The 13023-nt window shown below is 33.5% G+C and overlaps 1 protein-coding gene across 1 annotated transcript; it reads right to left on the bottom strand.

Moving 5' to 3' along the window:
- Window positions 1-4711: 4711 nt before the first annotated feature.
- LOC114402751 (ras guanine nucleotide exchange factor L-like) lies at window positions 4712-12707 on the bottom strand. The gene is made up of 11 exons (XM_028365420.1): window positions 12010-12707; window positions 11592-11856; window positions 10783-10939; window positions 9934-10660; window positions 9393-9822; window positions 9095-9276; window positions 8121-8280; window positions 7775-8002; window positions 7341-7691; window positions 5411-5512; window positions 4712-5294 (listed from the first exon to the last, which is right to left on the bottom strand). Exons 1-11 carry the CDS (start codon window positions 12504-12506, stop codon window positions 5064-5066), a joined length of 3330 nt encoding a protein of 1109 aa, XP_028221221.1. The 5' UTR covers window positions 12507-12707; the 3' UTR covers window positions 4712-5063.
- Between the last annotated feature and the right edge of the window lie 316 nt (window positions 12708-13023).

Raw genomic sequence — 13023 nt, 5'->3', positions numbered from 1 at the left:
AAATTTAATCTAATAATAAAACAACCATGATATATATATATATATATATATATATATATATATATATATATATATATATATATATATATATATATATATATATATAGAGAGAGAGAGAGAGAGAGAGAGAGAGAGAGAGAGAGAGAGGGTAAAAGGACACCTCTGTCTGTATGCATAATTTTTCAAAAAGTCACTTGTTATTCTATGCTAACAGTAATATAAATGTCTTTGTTTCTGTAATATGTTGTTTAAGGGTTCTATAAATGTAATGGTTTTCATTTTAAATTTCTGTAAAAAAATGTCTTTCTTAATATTTTAATATTATCGTTACCTATTTTGTTTTCTTAGGAGTGATATAATTTACGTTTATTTTATGTCCTTATAAAGTATAGTTTTTTAGTCCTTAATTACAAATTAATATATAATATTTTTTTAATCTCTTCCTTACAAAATACAGTGATTTTTGTTTTTAGACTCTCCTATACTACAACAAAAACAGAAACAAGTGTGGTAACAATATATTATAAGAATAAAAAATTAAAAAAACTAAAGTAAAAAAATAATATATTAAAAAGACATAAAACATACTCTAAAAAAGACATAACATATGTTTAAATCTTGATTTAAATATTTTGTAGTGTCAGATCATTTATAAAAATATTTATTAGTGTCAAATAAAAAATTATATATTACGCAAACATTTTCTGGTCTAGCATTAATAAGTATTTTTATGTTTTTTTTTATCTTCATGAAATCCATTATTAAAGTTTATATTATGCACAAAATAATCATAAAACTTTACTTATTTTGAGACCATTTTGTATATTATTAGAACATCATAAAATTATTGTATTTTTTTACATATATTTTTTTGAGATAATCAAACATTGTCATTATATATCTATCTATTTATATATATCTCTCTCTCTATATATGTATACTTTAGAATAAGATTATAATTTGTCGATTTTATCTCTCTTTTTAATCTGAAAATTATACATGTTTTTATATAAAGATCAGAGGAAGATAATCTTATTTGAACGGATAAAATTATTAAAATTAGTAAACCTTCTGAATGTACCAGTATATTATACATACATATGAAAAAGTAAAATGCTTTATTAATTTGTTTTAAATTAATTCACATATGTTTAAAACTTAATTCCCACATATTATATTTCTTTTCTAAAACGGGAAATATATCTGCAAATGTTTACGTTATGTTTGGTGTCATCTCCCGTCGAGTCGAGGCACTACCATATACATAGGCTAGTACACTAAGTGATGGCCTGCACATATCCCAAGTTAAACTTTATATTATGGCAATGTTTTTTGTTATTTGAAAATATGGAAGATGTCCTATCTATGCTTTTCTAACCATACTTATATGAATTACCCCATAATTATATGAATTAGTTTATTCACTCTGCAATTTGATCATTCTCTATTGTATGTAAGCCACAATCACGGACGGATTCACGTTTATGAGTGTGGCAACTCCTCTCACAAACTTTTTAAATATAATAAAAATTAAAATTTGTTATGCATAATACATAAACTAAAAAATTATTTTATACATATAAATATCTTCCACACAATTAAAAATTTCTTGATCTGTCACTCGGCCACATGACCGACTTGTTATACACAAGTTGAAACGCATAAGAGCAGATAAATCAAAAATTGAATTTTACAAAATGGTAGAATATGATTTAAGGCTACCTAAAACACGATGGATGGGAATGGTAGAGTGGATATTCAAAGTCGTTTTTTTTTTAATAATGTTATTTATATAAAAAGAGAAAAAAAAAAGCATGAGATATGAGAAGGAAAAAAGTATTGTTTATATGAATAACATAATTCTGTTTTTTTTTGGGTTGAGGAACTTGTTATCTAAGTTAATGACGTACTTACGTGTGGACATCGATTGTCACAATTTATAACTTCTGTATTCATATTCCCGTAATTGTTGTTGACTTTGTTATACAATTAAGCACGTAATCTTATATTTTGAAGTGTAAATTGTTTCAATGATATTATTCCTTTCCGTATGAAAGAAACTATAGGACAAGAGACGCTGCTTATTATAAAACAAAAAGCAAGTAAATTAAATATGAGACATACTTCTTGGACAAATATTCTTTTCCTTCCAACAGATAATAGTAAATAATTATAAGAAGATATTCATAATCATGATGCTCGCGATTAGTTGCTTACTGGCTTACTGCCATTGGTCGTCTCCCTAGTCTTACACCAACCATAACCTTAGAGATCATTTTATACGCATTTTTTTACGTGTTGTATGGCAATGAGAAATAAGAGGCTACCATAAAACCTATTATTGATAACTATTACCTGTTGATGATTGCAAAACTATTGTCAAATTAATTTAAAGGGTCAAATATAATTTCTTCTTTCAAGAAAAACAATAGCTGAGTAGATTGCCAGAATGTGAGAAATGTATGCACAATTTAAAATGTTTAGAGGGTGGGGAAAGAAAGTTAAGTAGACTGTCATGTGATTAAAAAAAAAAAAACAAATATAAGATACGGGATGGGAGGGTAATATACAGCTAAGGGGAGGAATATAACGTTGCCATAGATGACAGCATATATTTATTTGTCCCAGTAAAGTATTGTGTTACGAAAGTTAGATTTTTGTGCCAAAATTGTAATTGTTGCCTAGAATGGAAAAATTACTATTAAGTCTCAACATCAGGGTCCACAGTGTAATGGATATATGCCCAAAAGCTTGCAACAAAACAGGCTGGCTCAAACCCAGAGGACAGAGGTGGTCCGCAATTGATTTGAGGAAAGCATGCTCCAATTGGTTTTATTTGGGGGTCTCAATCTCTCAAGTTATACCAATGTGGTAAAAAATGCCAACAAAGTCAGGAAGGTAGAAAAATAGAGACAAGAGAAAGAAAAGGAATAGGCACCAGCACCACTCCCATGTAAAAGCAAGCACCGCAGCATCTAAAGCCAAAAAGATATTTCCATTCTTCGCTGCTTTCATTGAACTTTCTGTCACATGTGCAGTCTATACTACTCAAGACTGGTGTCTAGAAAAATTTGCCATAGGTCATTTTTTCTCTGCACTTGTGACATAAAAAAAAAAAAAACACCAATGCTTGTTGACTGAAGGTCAAAATTAATACTATGTGTAAACTTAAACTAAACTAGTAATCTCACAAGTAAATAAATTTTCAAAATGGGGTTTGGGTGCTCAGAGTTTTTTGCTGAGTGTTGTTTGTTGAGGGCCCTCTTAGAAAAAACTCTTTGGGTTGTGTTGTGTCCACAATCCACTGGCAAAGATGGAGGAGTGTTTTGGGATTGCGTTCCCTAAGAACCCTACATACATATAGGTACATAGTTTTTTTTTCAATGAGTGACTCTGGTCCTTATTAAGGATATGGCAGATATAGGAGAGAGATATAACTATTAAGTACAGTACAAGAATCTTGTGAGTAGAGTGGTCCAAAGTTGCTGCTACTGCTTGCTGCTTGCACTCTTTGTATAAGGATGCAAAGACCACTAAGTTTTTTCCGTTCCAGTCTCAACTTTAGACTTTAGGTGCTCACAGAAAAGGGAACATAAAGAGCAGCTGAGGGATGAAGCATATGCAAGCCCATTAAACAAATTTAACTAATTGGAGTACAAGCTGTTCTGAGGTGGGTGGCAGAATGACACCCCTGCAGATCAGTGTCCAATGCAATGCACCTCTCTAAATAATTGTTATTAGTTAGAGGAAAAGGACGCCGACTTTTTCTTTTTCTTTTGGTAAATAATTTAAGGGTCATTATTATGACACCAAATGCTGCATGTGAAACCAGTTAAAAAAGCAAGATAGGTTGAAAACATGAGCATAGAGAGGTAATAATTATTCATTGTAGTCACCTGCTTACAACCAGTTATACTGTCATGAAAGAATATAGCCCACGTCGTTGCTGATTTACGCTATTCCTGCTTCCGGTTAAGTCTACGGCACCACGGGAACAGTGTAATAGAAAGCCCAATCCAATTCATTTGAAATACTCTCAGCATTTTCAATCAACAAATTGATTTTGCAATACAAATACAGTAACCTTTCTTTCCCTCAAATGCTCCTTTCAAGTTATGAGAGTGTTCTACAACACTTCTATCACACTCTAGTATGTTATAATTCAGTACTCCTTCCGTGTGTGTGTCGCATTTTGAAAAAAAAGAATATCCTGAAATAAGTATTGGATTTGACTTTTCAATAAAACATTAATACTATTATTTTATTTGTTTAATATAATTTTATAAAATTATTATTATCTTTCACTTATTAATTATTTTTATCAGACGATACTTATTTTAAAGTGAAAGAAGTAATAATAGGAAAATAATAATTGAAACTCGTTAAATAAGAAACTAGACCTTCAAAATTTTATGATTAAATTTTAGCATTTCTCATCAAGTTATCCCAGGTAAAATGGTTTGCAAACTTTATTCTCATCCTATTTCCCTGCAATTTTACAACTGTACGGATCTTGATCCAAGGAAAATAGAATTCACAGTTCTTTGATAACAGCCAACATACAAGATAAAGCAATCAAGCTCATGCATCTCGTATTTATCAAAATTATTTTAAGGGGGGGGGGGGGGGAAATCCCCACACCTAGCTTGATAGCACCAAAACTGGGCAAAAATAATACGTTCTAATAAAAACGGGATACAACTCAAAGGCATCAATAAATTAATCAGAGGATTCGATTCAATTCAATGGCATCAATAAATTAATCAGATACACTTGCAGAATGGTTGAACTCATGTTCGTCTCAACGTTTACAATCCGAAAGAGATCTAGCTACACTATAAAGATCTCAATCAGACTTATATTAGAGCCGCATGGATCTAACCCTTTGAAAATAATATACAAACGATACAACTCACTGAAGACTTGGACCTAGTACAAACAATTATTCTTGGATTAGCCCTAACACACATTATGGAGAAAAAAGAATGAATATACTTTCTTATAATGATATATTTCGCTAGGACCGGGCCACTCCAATAACCTAACTAAATCGTCCTAAAATCTTAAACTTGTAAGTGACCTGTGTGTGCAAGCAGCATTTTATGGATTTCTTCAGCTGTAGGACGTTTGCTTGGATTTTCTTCCACGCACTTATAAAACAAATCAACAAGGAATTTCAACATGTCTACCTCAGCATCTGATTTTTCCAGTTCTTCACCAGATGCAATCATGGTGGGTTCATTCATTGAACTCAATACTTTCAGCTCATCAGTTAATTCTGGTCGTTTACCCATCTGTATTGGTCATTGTAATAAAATTAATTAAAATAGGTATGTTAGGGTTGCACATGAACCCAAATACTACAAGCACTGGCGTGGAGTACAAAAAGTGGAACAAAAGATGATCATACCTGCAGACTATCAAGGAAGTGTGAATCTGAAAGTCCAGAATATGGAATTTCCAGAGTCAGCATCTCCAAAAGTAAACATCCAAACGACCAAATGTCAGCTTCCTGTCACAAGATAAAGAGATAAATTACAACCCAAGATACTATTTCTGGTTGCTGAGCAAATTAAATAATTTTCACTATACATCTATTCTTGACTAAAGTCATGAAGCAACATATGCACTTGCACCTCTAACCAAAACAAGAGGGGGGGGGGGGGGGGGGGGGAAATGGAACAACAAATTTGTTCTTGCTACACAGGGATATCATACAATTTTGATAAACTAACTGAATTTTAAGAGGCAGCAGAACAACAAAATTCCTAAAATAATTGTATTATTACTGATGTTTTATTATTTTAGCTAAAGCAATTGTGGTCTCTCCCAAATTATGGATTACATGACATGTCCATGCAAATTAATGACTTAGTGTCCTAAGGAACACATTCTAAATGATGATGCGATTGGAACACTAGATTGGAACACTAGAATAAAAGGGGAGTCCAAAGAAGACATCAGACATAAATTTATCTATAAAGTTCAAATGAGAAGCAAACCTAGCCCCACACAAGATCCTCTGGCAAACACATAAATCATAGTATCATACAATGATAAATCTTATGAACACGATTCTCTTAATCTTTCCCAGTATAATAACCTAAAACACAACTTTTCACATTATGCAAAACTAAATTTTTAGTTTTTTTCTATTTGAAATAGTTTTTATTCAACAATAGAATATAAAAAAACATTTAAATTTCCTAATACTATGTATTCATTTTGTGAATATGATTCAGTTCTAAAATAAATTTTAAAAAAAATGGCCCATGCATTGCACCAGCTTACATAATAGTATAGTAACCTAAAATAAAACAGAAGACAACTTTTCTTATAATATAATATTAACATCAGTTTGTTTTACTGGTTATCCATGTCAAGAATACTGTTAGATATACATGATTTTCTTTTGAGGTATCTTTCAAGGAGATTATTATATATCAACATTATACAGTCAAGAATGTACTAGTGGTAACATCAAAACGAATTATTTGTAAAACTAATGTAGTCTCTGATAACTTCAGCCATGTACTTTACAATGAATTTACCTAAATTACTGTAAAACAATTTTGCAACTAAGGAGGTGTTTGGTAGAGGGATTCTTTTTAAGTTTAGGAGAAATCTTAAGTTGGGAATGTTAATTTCTTTGTTTGGTATGACAATTTTAAAAATCATTCATAAAAATTCAACATTCCCAAGAATAATTTTTTAATTATGTTTTTCACTACAATTTTCCCATGGGAGGGAATAAGAATTCCAGATTACCATGTATGGGGAATTTTTTTTATGATTATGTCTCATTCCAGTGAATATTTAAGACATATCAAACATATTTATGGCATTCCCAAGAAACACGATTCCTGGGAACAAAATGATTTTGTACACTAAATGCCTCCTAAAGGGAATCTAACACTGGGAGGTCTCCAGTTTCATTCCCTCTAGGTTTGCCAAAGTTTATATTCACTCCCCATTAGCATATGTAATATAACTACATAAAATAGGTACACAGCTATGTGCATAAATAGGTGGGAGATAAAAGCAGAAATACAATAATAGGGACAGTGAAAAAGAAAAGTGTTGAAGAAAGCTAGGAAATTGCTGAAAGAAAGGGAGAAGTCATTTTTCCAAAATATATTTGGTTTTATCATAGAGAACTACCTCCCATTATTTTTATTAATAGCGCATTTACATAAACACAATATCCTTTTCCAACATCACAGATAACTTCAAAATAAAAGGACCCGGACCTATAGTTAAACTTTTGAAAATTAAATGTCAGCAACACAATTAGTGATAAACTCAAAATAAATGGCTGATTGGTAGGAGGAGGATCTTACCAATCCATAGGAGTTTTTTTTATACATAGTCCGCATGACCTCTGGAGCCATCCACCGAGGTGTTCCAACACATACACAGGGAGGAGGTGTTCCCGCATGAGCAATACAGCACGCATGTAAAGTTGATCTTAGTGGCACTGCACTATCAAAATCACAGAGCTTCACAGTGGGAGTTCCATCATCTCTCTTCCTATCCAAATCAAACAGTATGTTTTCACTTTTTATGTCACGATGAATTATGTGCCTAGAGTGCAGCTCTGACAATGCACAAGAGACATCTTTGGCAATAAGCAAAGCCAACTCCACAGGAACATGCTTTTCACCAGCTTCTGACAGCTTCTCCAGATAGCTCTGCAAGAAAATTAAGTGTGAACTTTTTAAAAGCAACCAAAAATATGTTAATAATAACAAATAAATGATAGAGAAAATCTTACTTTTAGGGAGCCCCCTTCCACATACTCCATAAAAATTGCAGATCTTAATACACGGTGTTCAGGATTACCATCAGCTGAGACAGACCATTGACATGAAATTTGGTGTCCATACATTTCCACTATGCAGGGGTGTTTTAAAGCACCAAGAATTCTAATTTCTCCCAAACAATTATATTTGAAGTTTTTAATTTTGTCTGCCGAACTCCCCTGCTCTTCCAAAGTACGCACCTACAATACCACACAAAATGTGTATGAAGTGCACCATATTATATCCAAATAATCACAACAACATTTTAAATGACGAGGAAAGTGGAATAAGTCATGGCCATTATGTTTAATTACAAACCTTTGCTGCAGCCTCAACTGATCCGAATTTGCATTTAACTAAACTAGTCGAAGCCTTTGTCTCAAGTTCATCACATGTAGTGAGAGATGGAAAAGAATAATCAGGACCTGGACATCCTATAGTTGATAGAGGAATTGTGGTTCGATTAAGAGGTATGTACCTGGAATCCAAGTCATCGGGCATTCAATAACCCCATATAATTTCACAGAAGTCAAATTTAAATAAAGTTCTAGGATGATGAATAAATCCATATTAAGAAATTTGAATTAACATGAAGAATTCTGCCACTGCCAACCAATTACCAAAGATACACATTTGGGTCCAAATTTTGTTAATCATTGCAAATGTAATGCTGACTAAACACCTTATCCAACAGTACAAAAACTATGATATTCAAAGTCACTAATATTCATTTAGTTTCATACGGGATACGGTTCCATAGAGATATTATAAAAATAATTACACAAAATGTAATGCTAACTTTCAAAAATATGCTTGAAACCCTATTCAAACATGCACCGGATCTAAGACTGGGTTTGGAGAAATCTATGACATTCAGTAATTTATACAAGATTAGGCTCCATGAAGATATTACATAAATATTTGGACTAAAATTGGATCCAGGTTTGCTGGTTTTAGTTTGGTAATTTTAAACCATAAGCAATATTCTTTCCACATTACAATATGATATAAGATTTAATTTCGAAAATCAATTGAAGTTCTAAAATGCCAAATGATTGATGATTATTTAACATATACTAAATTTATAACCGGAATAGAACTAACACCAAAAGTTATCTTTCAACATGAATCAAGAATAACTAAACTTAATTGGCATACAAAACTAATCTTAAATATAGCTAACTCAAGTAAAAGCAATATAAATATGACAATATTATACAATACCAAGCCAAACTGTGTTTTGAAAAAAGAAAAGGAGTTCCACATCCACTTTTGACTCAGGATGTACATACCTGCAAAAATATTCAGGATCTTTCTCTTCTCTTATATCAAGAGGTTGACAAGCATCAATCAACATTCGAACCCATGTAGCACCCCTCTTAATCAGAATGATATTCCAGGCATGTGGTGAAAAATCTAGGTAACCCCTGACAAGCTCACAAGGAACTGGTGGCTCCATGTGATCACATAAATACTGTAAAACAAATCAACTAGCATTAGATCATAAGGCACAAAAACTGAAAAGCTACAGCACAAAACTATAGTATGAACATAGTAACAATAATAAGTCACCAAAAAAACAATGATCACCTTAAAAAGCAGAGCTCTATGTCTACATACACCATACTGCACAGAGCCAATTGGAATTATGATTGAATTTTGCCTTTTTTTCATAGAGTCAAGAGATTTTTCTGACATCTTTGAAAGAGTGATATCTTCTATGGTGTTTGCAACTGGTTCAGTGGGAGAACTTATACTGGTACTGCTTCCAGCTGAGCATGTACAGACAAAAGGCTTATTATAGTTTGAACCAGACACAGATTTCCGTGTCCGTTCTACAATAGCACTTCTATCACTGCCACCAAAATGATCTGATACAAAGAGTGCAAGCAATGATGCCGTCTGCAAGTTATCAACCCCGACCTGGTTTCCATGTCTGTTTAAACCATTTAACTTCTTCAAATTATAAACCAATGCCTGGGCAGCTAGCATAACAGCATCCAACTCTTCATCCCTTTTTCTGAAAGATAACAGACAATCTAAATACATTAGGAAGAAAATTAGTGTATCATATGCAACCATTACTACTAGTTTGCTACTCTACTACTAAGAATAATAATCGTAAAAAAACCTGTCCAAAAGGATGACTTCACGAGAAGCAAGACACTGATTTTGCTCATAACTCTCAAGAGGCATAAACGGCCGATCTCGTCCTGCATCATAAAAGCCATCTGATAAATGGTCTTCAGTGCCACAAAATGAGATCTTGCTGTATTTGCAAGACAATAATGAACTAGAACTAATTGACTTTCTAGACTTGCATGGTTTAGGATTATCAAGATCACGATCTAAATGTCTCTTTGATTTAGAAACACTCTCCAAAAGTTCTAAACAAGATGCTTCTTCCTGTTCACTTTGCCTCTTCTCTAAGGAGCATAAGGATGCATCTTTTTCATCTTTGCTTTCAGTAGTGCAGCAATCTTCTCCAGAAAACTGTTTTTCAGTAATTACTTCATCATTGTTATCATTATCAATTGCATTGTCATTTACTGCTCGTTCAGAGAATATTCTTTTATTATTATCATCCAGGCTCCCATTCTCTGATTCAATTTCTGCACAACTTTCAGAAGCAAGACTATCATGATTTCCTGATTCAGAAATTCTGTGAATCTTCTTGCTCAACAATAGGTCATCATGATCTACAGCTTTCCACTTCCTACTGTTGTTCAAACGTTCTTGACGAGCTTTCTGCTGTAAATAATACCGCCTTTTCCACCGTTTGCCTGACTTCCGGGAAGCAAAACATCTGCTGCTAGATGAGGGGCTTGTTAACATGCTTGATGAGGTATTATGAGGGCCTGCAAAAGAATTCATAGAAGAGTACTAGGATTTAAATACATGAACTCAATCATTCACACTGCAAATGGGAAGAGCAAAGACTAAACGAGGGGTAATATACCAAATGCATTATAAGCCTCACCATCAGAAAGGGTTTCATCATTTTCCTGAAAGTTGCTTTCGTAAAGATCCATTTCAACAGAAGAACTGCAATCATCTTTGTATCTAGCTTCATCATTTCCCTCCATATTACAACACATCCATGAAGGAATTTGGAAAATTCTGAGCAGCTTGTTGTACTTGAACAATAAATATACATACAAATAAGTTAAAAGCTATTTAGGCATATGAAAATCATACGATTTATAAAAAAATCAAAACACTAAATTATATAGCTAGAACCTTAATAACACACAAAAGTAATGTAAAATGTAGATAAATGTGCACTGCCATTTACACCCAGAATCATTATCGTTTTGTTTCATATGCTAGCTACAGCTACAAAATCAATACCTTGGATGCACAGAGGCACCTTCAATGCGGTCCCTCCATGTAAAACACTGTCAGATTCCACCAAATTAAATGCATATTAAACACCAATTCAAGCAAAGGAAACAAGACAAAGATTGCATATCAGACACTAGTACGCACAAACAGCCATAAAAGGAATGCAAACATGCACTTTCGGTAATTTAGTTTAGACCAAAAAGCTGATCTAACAAACCAAAACAAGTTTACACTTACGGACCTTGAGATGTAATTTAAAACAGCTATCATAGACACCCAAAAATTTCATGGCAATGAATCAAATGAATAAGAATATATTTCTCCCATCATATGTGTGTGCGCATTTAAGGTAAACAAAATTAGCTTCAGCATATATTAAAACAACTAGCAAAGTCTGAAACAGCAAAATCCCCAACCGAGAATAACACATATTTAACTAAGTACCTGAAGATTTAACTCTTGAAGTCTATGCATTGAGGCAAGTTCAAGGGACCCTAACGAAGTCAACCTATTATTCGACAGGTCTAAACTCTCCAACCTTGACAGAGAAGACATCGCTGCCGGCAGTTCCACCAACTTATTATTCGCAACCTTCATCGATATCAAGCCTTTCAAATAAGTAATCTCCGCCGGCAAAGTCTTCATTTTATTGAACGAAAGATCAAGATACTCCAGTTTCTTTAAGCATCCAATTTCCGGTGGAAGGTATCTATAGTTTCAAAACACACACACACACGCACATATCTTAATGCTCCACAAATATCACATTTTTTTGTAATCTAGAACCACAATTCAGTGAAAACAAGAATAATTCAGACAAATGAAGTGAAAGTTTAGTAGCAAAAGAGGAACGAACACAAACCGAATAGAGAAATGGCAAATGGAAAGCTTGGTCAAACACTTGAGACCCGAAATCTCGGTCAGAATCGGAAAAGCCGAGGGTCTAGGAGGTCCTTTGGAGAGTTCGAGTTCCTTCAAACCCTTGAGCGTGTGCAACGGCAAGCCTCCAATCCCCGGCGAGGAAATCTTCATCTGCAAGCACTCTAACGTCGTCAAGTTCCCAAATTCCGGCGCAAAAAGGTTAATCTCGTTTCCGAAGAACTTCAGCGTTCGCAACCGGGCGAGCCGCGAAACCGACTTCGGAATCAAGCTGTAAACGTTCTTGTACACGTAAAGGCACTCCGCGGAGTCCTCGGCGTTCTCCGCCGCCGGAAACTCGACGCTTTTTCCGGTGACGTCGAGAGCGGCGCCGTCGTCGGTTCCGGAGTCGAGAGAATCGTTGTCGGCTTTAGGATCTTCGGGTTTCTCCGGCCAGTCGCGGCGCTCTGGCGCGGGTTCGTCGGAGTGAACAAGTTGCATTGGCTCCGATAGGGTTCGCGGATTTGGAAGTGGAGAATGGCAAGGGGGAAAGAGAAACCCTAGAAGGCTAGAATCTAGAGGCAGCGTTTGCAGATTTGAATATTTGGGGGACTAATCGTGAATCGAGACGTTGGTTGCCAAACGTGCGTTAAGGCAGGGTACGATAATAGCCCCCGTTTTCGGCACTAATTACTAGGTTTTCAGGGGTCACGGCCAAAAGAGGCTGCGGGGTTTATCATCATATTTAAGAAAAAAAATTAATTACTCATTTATAATTTATATTTTAATTCTTTTTTAAATCATATAATTTATATTTTATTTTTTTAGTTTTTATAATGTAATTTTTTTATTCTTTATTATTTGTATTTTTTTTTTTTAATTTTATAGTTTAAAAATAATCTTTTTAATCTTTATATTTTATATTTTAATTTTTTTAGTCTTTATCACAAAAAATAATTAATATTATCAATTATAATTAACTATAAAAATATTAATAAATAATTTATAATTAATTTAT

The sequence above is a fragment of the Glycine soja genome, chromosome 20 (assembly GCF_004193775.1).
Source record: "Glycine soja cultivar W05 chromosome 20, ASM419377v2, whole genome shotgun sequence".
Lineage (NCBI taxonomy): Eukaryota > Viridiplantae > Streptophyta > Magnoliopsida > Fabales > Fabaceae > Glycine > Glycine soja.
The sequence above is the reverse complement of the archived record's forward strand: the minus strand, read 5'-3'. Positions and strand labels throughout refer to the sequence as shown.

Coding starts and splice junctions, on each gene's coding strand:
- LOC114402751 (XM_028365420.1), bottom strand. CDS start 12,506: ATGCAACTTGTTCACTCCGACGAACCCGCGCCAGAGCGCCGCGACTGG. Junction 8,003..8,120: donor CAGTTGAGGCTGCAGCAAAG/GTTTGTAATTAA, acceptor GTGGTATTGTAG/GTGCGTACTTTGGAAGAGCA. Junction 7,692..7,774: donor TGGAAGGGGGCTCCCTAAAA/GTAAGATTTTCT, acceptor ATTTTCTTGCAG/AGCTATCTGGAGAAGCTGTC.